At 42.9% G+C, this 9,834-nt stretch overlaps 1 protein-coding gene across 1 annotated transcript; it reads right to left on the bottom strand.

Moving 5' to 3' along the window:
• Nucleotides 1-6,988: 6,988 nt before the first annotated feature.
• Nucleotides 6,989-8,812, bottom strand: LOC138344572 (uncharacterized). The gene is made up of 2 exons (XM_069294717.1): nt 8,314-8,812; nt 6,989-7,746 (listed from the first exon to the last, which is right to left on the bottom strand). The coding sequence occupies exons 1-2, from the start codon at nt 8,810-8,812 to the stop codon at nt 6,989-6,991; spliced, it is 1,257 nt and encodes a 418-aa protein (XP_069150818.1).
• Between the last annotated feature and the right edge of the window lie 1,022 nt (nt 8,813-9,834).

Here is a 9,834-nt window from a genome sequence, read left to right as displayed (position 1 = left end):
CTGAGGCGCAAAGCGCCGACGATCAATAAGCTGGTGGGTCCGGTTGCTCGGAACCCGCTCCATCTATAGTTGGGACACCCTCAATAGTGTCCTCAGCAAAAGCATCACCATCAATAGTGATCCTCTCAGCCTCAACAACTCTGGATCTAGACACCCCTACAACCAACTCTATATCCCTTAACTGGCGCGACTCCTCATCAATAAGTGAGGCTCTCCTTGCAGCCTCCAACTCAAGGCGCTCCTTCTTCCGAGCCCGGGACTCATCTTCACCTTTAGTCCGGTGCCTATTGGCATGCTCTCCTGGAAAAGGTGGTGGCACTTTGGCAGTTGAGAACAAGGCAGCCAACACTATGTCCTCAGCGGGCTCTGCAGAAGGGGCCTAAGACTCCGGCACCCTAGACTCTAGTATAGTATTTAGGTTTGCTCTAAGACTCTCCGCAGCAGCCTGGAGAGCCGTCACATCCACTGTAGGGGCTGGTCGGCCAAGAAATCACAACTCAAAAGCGTCCAGCGCTAGTGGACCTCCATGACCTTCCACTCACTGTGTTGGGCCATCTTCCTCTCTAAGCGCTTATCTGCCTCAGCAATAGACCTCTGCATCCAAGGCTCGATGTGGTGTAGAAGTGTGGCCATTTGGGCCTCAATTTTCTGGACCCTAGAAATCGGGTCCAGAGTAGCAGATGGAGTCGAGCGGGAGGATCTCGAGTGGGGCTACCACCCGATATAGACTCAACCAGAGTAGTGTCGGTAGGCTCAGATATAGCCGGGTTAGCCGCTTGGGCGTGATCTACAGTTGCCTCTAGGTTCTCACCAAGCGACTGCACCTCCGGATGGGCCCCTCTGTGGGGAGCCAACTAATTGGCCTTATCCCGAATGAGGCCAATATCTAGGGTTCTAGACGGGGTTTTGAGCAAATCAATGTGCCACACGGGCACTCCTGCTAACCTGCACAAAGAAAAAACCATGTACGGATGGGGTAAGTAGTAATGTCCTTGAAGGCCCTCTCATGCATCACCCCCTGTAGTAGCTATGCGAAGTCTACCTCAAACCCCGCAATCATCGCCGCCCTCAGTACCGCACGAACCCAAGTGACAATGTTGTCAGCTTTAGTGGAGGAGAGGCATTGTCGGACTAGTAACCACAAATACTTGGTTTTGAAGGTGAGGCTAGCATTCTTGATACTTCCCTTGGGCTCCAGCACCCAATCGACAGCCTAACCTTGACGAAAAGGTAATGTGTAATCCACCGCTTAGTGATCTCTCTTAACTCTAGCTCACACGGGAATAGGCCATCTTTAATCGACTTCCACTGATAGTCGAACTCGGTGGTGAGAGGTGTCTGGAAGGTATCAACATCCGCGCCATAGAGAAAACCTGTGGATGGACGGTAAGGAAATGTCAACCCGCTTGCCGTGGAGTCGGACGTAATCCAAAGGAGCATGTTTGGCGTGGGCTGCCCACTTGTGTAGATTAGATTGGAGAGTTGCCACATAGGAGGCATAGAAATCTCAGACCATCTCTCACTGTAGCGGACTACATCTCGAGTCGTCCACTCCAGCCGATGTCGGGTGAATAACTCATGGATGGATGACATGGTTGGAAGACTCCCCGTGATTACCCGCCGCTCAAGTGTCAGGATCCGAGTCATGATCCCCTTGTCATTGGGCATCTTGGCATCAGTGTTGATTTGATACTGCCCCTGAACACACCACCGGTTAGGCTGATCAACATCTCGAGCGGGGAAGGCAGTCAGGGGTGATGGCGTAGAGTCATCACTATCAACCTCATTAGACGAGGCAGATTGGGATACGGTGGCGGGAGTAGAGGCCTCCTTAGACCCGGAGTCCTTCTAAGAATCAGACACTTCCTCAGAATTGGAAGCATCCACGGATCCAGATGCTCCCTTGGAGTGTGCAGCAGACTTAGAAGGTTTGCTGGTCAATATGCGTTCCTCTTCAGACTGTAGGCAGTTACTCCGCCCGACGCCACCTTCTTGGGGGTGGCTCTGGTGGTGCGTGCAGAACGATTTGAAGTGAGAGTGCCTAGTGGCACGTATTCTGGGTCACACTAATCATTTGAGCCTATGACCATCCGGACGGACGGGGCGACGGACTTGGAACGCCCTTGTGAGTAGCCGCGGCCTTTTTTTTGTTCCATTAGTACCTGCAAAGAAAAACAATTAGCAATAGTACATGCAACAGAATAAAGCAACAAAGTAGAAAAAAATGGAATGGTAGTGCAGTAGTTGCAGCACTGCATGACGGACCCATAGACGGTCCGTCAGAGGCATGACGATCCGTCATGGGGGTCCGTTGAGGAATACTAAGTGAAATTTTTGTATATCATCAGAAGCAAAGGTTCTTATAGTTGAACTGATTATTCAGGACGAATCGGCGAAGGAACGACTATCCATCATAGGGGTTCGTCGAGGGACACTTAGACTAAAATTTGGAAACATCGGAAACAAAGGTTCTGACAGTGTCGACGCTTGTATAGAGGACGGACCATCGAAGGCAGGACGGTCCATAATAGGGGTCCATCGAGGGATATTTAAGACAAAAATTTGAAAACTTTAGAAACAAAGAATCTGACAGTGTCGACGGTTGTGCAGGACGAACCGTCACATGCGTCCTTTGAGGTACACTTAGAGTAAACTAGGGAAGGTAGGGTTGATGGAACCCAATAATGGTCCATCGAGGGACCAACAGTCCATCGACGGGGTCTCGTACTGAACTTCAGGGAACATAATTTTGCAGCCAAACTTGGATACCATATCATACTAATTTGAAGTACTCTAAGAAGCCTAAGTTTACTAAATATTTACCTAGCATCCCGTCATTCGTAGGGCATGAATTTTTTAAAAAACACTTATTCCTTTTTAATTTCAGTGTTCTACGGGAACTTAGGACTACGAGTGTGATTTCTAGCATGCAATAAGGGTCCAAAATTGGAGACCCACACAGTAAGACAACAAGTTTAATTAGAAAACAATAAAAATTAACGATAGTTAATTCACAGATCAGAAGAACATACCTGATAACTAGAGTAGAGGAAGAAGAATACGAACTATAGTAGTTGAATATCGGTAACAACCACCATGAACACCGAACGATAAAGGAACCAAAGAAAATGGGAGAATTTGGGAGAGAAACGGACTGTGGGAATCTAGGGAAAATGTGGGAAATCAAAAGATGGAGAGGGAATGGGAGTTAATGGTGATGAAGTGGGGAGAAATGTTAGGAAATGACGAGAGAAATGGTTATGAGGGGTTATGTGAAGAGGTGGGAACTTTAAAGGTTTAAAACTTTAATATTCAGCCGGACGGGTTGGGTCGGGTCAGGGGGTAAGGACTCGACAATTCCCCGTCGACGAACCGTAACAGGGTCGACAGTTTGTCATGGGAGTCCATCAGGGTGCCCTAACTTGGAAAATTTGAAAGACATAGTTGGGCATCACTTATCCAACCGACCGTCCGTCGATGACACGATAGTCCGTCGATGGTTCCATCGATGGGTGCAGCAGACCAATTTTCTGTAGATTTCTGGTGATTCGATACTTGCACATTTAACACCCATTAAGCTAGTATTTTTTTATTTTCTAGAAACTTTTTGGACACGAACCATAATCTATGCTCAAGCCAACACTTTTAAAGAAAAATAAAGGAACATTAAGATGTGACATAAGTAATAAAAGGAAAAATAATGCAACTAATCCTAGAATATCGTGAAAAATCTATAGTTGGCTAGAGGATACATATTGGGTTGCCTTCCAATCAGCGCTTGATTTAACATTGCGGCACGACGTAGGACTCTTGATTACTCAGATTTCATCAAGATGGTATGCCTTAATCACTTCTTACGCCGGTACAACATGCCCTAGATATGTTTTGATTCGCTTCCCGTTCACCTTGAACCTCACACCCTCCTTGCTCTCCAACTCAACCGCACCATGAGGGAATAGTTGGGTGATCAAATAGGGACCAGTCCATTTGGACTTTAGTTTTCCCGAAAACAAATGCAACCTAGAATTGAACAAAAGCACCAAATCCCTAACCAAAAAATCGCGCTTCTAAATCTTTGTGTCATGGTACTTCTTCATCTTTTCTTTATATAGGCCTGAACTTTCGTATGCCTTCAAGATAAATTCATCAAGCTCATTCAACCCATTTAACCTCTGTTCCGTAGCCTCATTCTAATTCATTTTCAACTTCTTCATACCTAGATAGCCTTATGCTCTAATTCAACCGTTGAGTGACAAGCCTTCCCATATACAAGTTGGTATGAGGGCATAGATATGGGAGTATTTTATGCTGTTCGGTAGGCCCAAAGAGCATCGTCAAGCCTCGTTGACCAATTCATTTTATTATTTTTCACTGTTTTTCCAAAATTTGCTTAATCTCTTTATTTGATACCTCAACTTGCCCATTAGTTTGAGGATGTTAAGGAGTGGCCACATTATGGCGAACCCCATAGTTTTCCAATAATCCCATAAATAGCTTGTTGCAAAAGTGAGATCCCCCATCACTGATAATAGCCCTTGGGGTGCCGAATCAGGAAATATGTTCTTTTTCAAGAACGCGGTGACACTCTTCCCTTCATTATTCGCGAGTACAATAGCTTCCACCTATTTAGAAACATAATCGACTGCAAAAAGAATGTACTTCATCCCATGAGAACTTACAAAAGGGACCATAAAGTCAATGTTCCCCACACATCAAACAACTCAATCACAAGAATGGGATTTAGAAGGAGCTCTTCCTTTAGCGAAATGCTACCATATCTTTGGAATATTTCACATGCCTTGGTGAACTCATGAACATCTTGGTGGATGGTTGGCCAATAGTATCCACATTGCAAGATCTTGTGAGCAGGCCGAATACCACTATGATGCCCACCTGCAGGTGAAGAATGGCATGCCTCCAAAACACTCAACATCTCAACTTCCGATACACAATGCTGAATAAGCCAATCAGCACAACTCCTATATAAGTATGGCTCATCCCAAAAGAATTTTTTCACATCATATATGAACTTTTTCCTTTGATGAAAGGAAAAGTCTTGTGGGACGATATCACTAGCCAGATAATTCCCAAAATCTGCGAACCATGGAATCTAGTCTTGGAAAGAAGCCAATACATGCTCATCAGGGAAAGTATCATCAATATCAGACTTTTCACACAACTCTCTCATTGCTTTATCTTCTAATTGGGACAAGTGATCAGCAACTTAATTTTCGGTCCATTTCAATCTTTGACCTCAATGTCAAATTCTTGCAATAGCAATACCCAACGAATCAACCTCGGTTTTGCATCCTTCTTTCTCATCAAATATCTCAAAGCAGAATGATCAGTATGCACTATAACTCTAGTGCCAAGCAAATAGGATCAAAACTTCTCAAAAGCAAAGACTACTGCAAGGAGCTCTTGTTCAGTCACGGTATAGTTCTTATGGGCTTCATTAAGGGCTTTACTAGCATAGTAAATGGGATGAAGGTTTTTGTCCCTTTTTTGTCCCAATACCACACCAAGAGAAACTTCACTTGCATCACACATCACCTGAAAAGGCTTGCTTTGATCCGGAGAAATGATGATAGGTGCAGACACCAAATTTTCCTTCAACTCACCAAACGCCTTAAGACAAGATTCATCAAAATGAAAATTACACTGTTTCTCAAGCAACTTGCACAAAAGATGTGCAATCTTTGAAAAATCCTTGATGAAACTCCGATAAAATTCTGTATGCCCAAGAAAACTTTCCACACCTTTTACAGAGATAGGTGGAGGAAGTCGCTCGATCACCTCAACTTTAGCTCAATCAACCTCTATAACTTTCTCTGAAATGCGATGACCCAATAGAATACCTTCTTTCACCATGAAGCACTCCTCTTAGAAACCTCGGACAAATGACTCAAACACCGCTCAAAGAAGTCACCAACCATAGAAAAATCATCCATAAACATCTCAATAGTGTCTTCCACCATATCAGAGAATATTAACATTATACATCTCTGAAATGTGGCTGGTGCATGACATAACCCAAACTGCATTCTCATGAATGTAAAGGACCTATAAGGACAAGTAAAAGTGGTTTTCTTGATCTTCCAGTGTAATAGAAATATGATTATAACCCGAATAACCATCAAGAAAATAGTACCACCCCTTTCCTACAAGTCAATCTATCATTTGATCCATAATGGTCATAGGAAAATGGTCCTTCTCGGTCCATGTTTTTAATTTCAGGTAACCCATACATAACCTCCATCTAGTCACCGGCCTAATCAGAACAAGCTCATTTTTCTCATTGGGACCACATTCGTTCCCCCCTTTTTAGCTACACACTGAACAGGGCATACCCAACTACTATCGGCGATTGGATATATCACTCTAGCATCCAACCACTTAATGATTTCCTTCTTCAACACCTCTTTCATAGGTGGATTTAAACGTCTCTAGTTCTCAATACTCGGCTTATGATCGCGCATGAGTTGGATTTTATGTGAACAAATCCCGGGAGGTATCCCAATAATGTCCCAATAGTCCACCGAATAGCTCTTTTGAACCTTTTTAACACCTCCACCAAACTCTCAAGTTGATGAACATTCAAATCTGATACAATATTTACCGGCAACATGTAACATTTCCCCAAGAATATATACCTCAAATAAGGTGGTAGAGCCTTAAGTTCTACTTTTGGAGCCTTCTCTATAGATAGTATCACGGGTGGAGAATCGCGATGATTCATATCTAACTCCAACTTTGGTTTAAATCGAATATCACCTTGATCATGTGTCGCGACCAATGACGCATACTCTTCAATACAATCACTATCAAAATTAATGATCACTACCGCTAGTGTTTCTACACCCAAACACTCTTCTATTTGTACCTCATATGACTTTTTAACCCTGTAAGATATGGCAGATACCGATTGGATCTCACCACTCTGCCTCATGGACTTCCAAACGTTGAAAGTCACTTCTTCATTTTTCAACTAAAATTTCATTTGCCCTTTCTCCATATCAACCAAGGCTCTACCGGTAGCAAGGAGTGGGCTCCCAAGAATACTAAGCACCTTAAAATCAACTTCACAATCCAGAATCACAAAATCAGCCGAAAATATAAATGACGCCACATTTACTAACACATCGTGAAGTATCCCAATAGGGCTCTTCACCGTTTGATCGGCCATCAGTAGCCGCATCGCAGTGGGCTTTGGGTTACCCAAACCCAACATCTTGTAAATAAAAAAAGGCATAGGATTTATATTTGCCCCAAGATCACATAATGCTTTTGCAAAGTGTAACAACCCTATTGTACATCGAATAGTGAAGGCACCCAGATCTTCTTTCTTTTGCACTAAATACCTTGTAGCAATAGCACTACAATGATGCATTCTATCATCATCCTCAAAACTGATCGATCTTTTCTTAGTGACCATATCTTTCATGAACTTGGCATAACCGGGCATTTGTTCAAGACCATCTATCAAAGGGACATTGCTGGAAAGTTGTTTGAGCATAGTGATAAAACACCGATATTTACCATCCTTGGTATTTTTCACTAACCTCTGTGGGAATGGAGATGGTCGTCTAGGCATAGAGGTCACCTTTTGGGGTACCTCAGCTTCTTTTCCCGTTTTGTCTTTTAACTCACCACTAACCCCCACTACCTCATCATCGCCTCTAACAACATTTTCTACACTAGACGGTATCGGTGGGTCAATGATTTTCTTACCACCTCGAGTTGTGACTGCCATACAATGTCTATCATTTTTGGATTTTGGACAGTATTGCTAGGAAGAGTGCTCGGTAGGTGTGGGTTCACAGTCGAAGACAATTGGTCTATTTGCAACTCAAGATGCTTGATCAAGATTGCATGTGCATTAACTTTTTGCCAAATACTCGCTAAGTTACTCCTCAAGTCTTTAGTGTGCTCATCACTAGCATCAAACCTGCTCATCATTTTCTACAACATATCCTCAACTTGCGCCATACTACTTTTACCATTCCTAGGAGCAACTTCATGATTTTGAGGTGGAACATAGGGCCCACTTCTATCATTTCTGTTACCATATTTACCTTTCTTGAAGTTGTTGACGCAGTTGTAATTCCCATCTCAGAGATAATGACCCTCTCGATTGTAATTACCATAGTTTCGACCTTAATTTCTTTGACCTTGGCGCCATTTCTCCTGATTGGAGCCTTGGGCGTTTGATCGAAAACTCTCCGTCTGCTAATTTAGAGCATAAAAGTTCTCCTCATAGTAATACTCATCAGTCGACAGTGGGGGTCTAGACAAGTAGTTCACCATATTTACCTTTTTTGCACCCAGTGACTTGTTTCAACACCAACCCAAGCTCAGTTTTCATTTGAGTCATTTCTTCATGAATCTCATCTGTGGTTGGGTTGTGTGTAGATTGCACTACAAAAGTGTTTCTCCCAGTATCTGACTTCCTAGTGCTCCAAGCTTTAATATATTGGGAGATTCTTTCCAACTTCTCAGCAATCTCAGCATAATGACACTCCCCATAAGAACCACCTGCTATCGTATCCAGTACTACTTTATTATTATCAACCTGTCCCTGATAGAAGTATTCTTTCAGTAACTCATCATCGATGCAGTGATTGGGGACACTTCTCAAGAACGAGGTGAACCTATCCCAAGAACTACTAACTGATTCTCCCGATAGTGACACAAAGTTGTTCACCCTATCTTTGTGGTTTAGCTTCTTAGACACCGGGTAGTAATGTGCTAAGAACACATCCCTAAATTGATTCCAAGTATAGATTGAGTCATAGGGAGCTCGATAAACCATATACCGGCCTCTCTCACCAATGAGAGTAGAAAAACTTTCAACCCTACTACATCCATATTCAAATCATGCCTACCTACACAACTCATGCACACCGACCTCACCTTGGCGATGCGAGCATGTGAATCCTCTGAAGGTAGCCCTGAAAACAAACCTCTAGCAGTTAGCATTTGCATCAGACTACTAGTTACCACGAAAGTATGGCCGTGTGGTAGGGGAGGCAAGACAAGTGGCCTGTCAAAGTCAGTAATATTATCATATCCCCTATAATACTCTTGAGGGCGTGGAGTGGGAGGTTGCCTCCGTATTTTACCTTCCCTACGATTTTCAGATAATGATTGATCATGAGCATCAACCGGTGGTGGAAGTTTTGAGTTGTGATCTTCATTGAGAATACCCAAATTTCAATTCATTTTGCGCAGTGTACACTCTAGTTAGGGGTCGGGTGAGAGTATGGGTTCTCCTCTACCCCGCATACTTGGCATACACAGAAGTTAGATCTGCAAGAGACAAAAAAACAAGGATAAAAGTAAAATCATGAAAATGTTCACTTAACTTTGGTAATAAGCTTACAGTTAATCTAAAATCCACTTTCCCTGGTAGCGGCGCCAAAATTTGATACACTCAAATTTACTTCTCGAAAAGAAGTATAAGCAGTCGTATCAAGTAAAGAACCCAACTATGAGGTTGGGGTCGATCTCACGAGGAAAATTATTTAGACTTAACTTTAACCTATTATTACTTCTATTTAGTCAAGTCCTTTCCAAGAAATAAGTAGCAAAAAGGGGGGTTTTAAGCAATAAATGTAATTAGCTATTTCTAAGTAAATAAGTAACAGGTTCAAAGATTTGATTTTTATCAAGTAATGAGAGTAACTAGGCTTAAGTGTTCCCCACAAGTTCATAACGCGGTAATTCTAGCTATAACAATCATTTCCTAGTATCTTACCTGCAAAGTGGTAAGTTATGTATCTCTAATTCTTTGATCCAGCAACAAGGAAATTTCACTCTGCACCTTGGTCCGGC

This window comes from Solanum lycopersicum, chromosome 1 (assembly GCF_036512215.1).
Source record: "Solanum lycopersicum chromosome 1, SLM_r2.1".
Taxonomy (NCBI): Eukaryota; Viridiplantae; Streptophyta; class Magnoliopsida; order Solanales; family Solanaceae; genus Solanum; species Solanum lycopersicum.
This window is presented reverse-complemented; position numbering and strand designations above follow the sequence as displayed.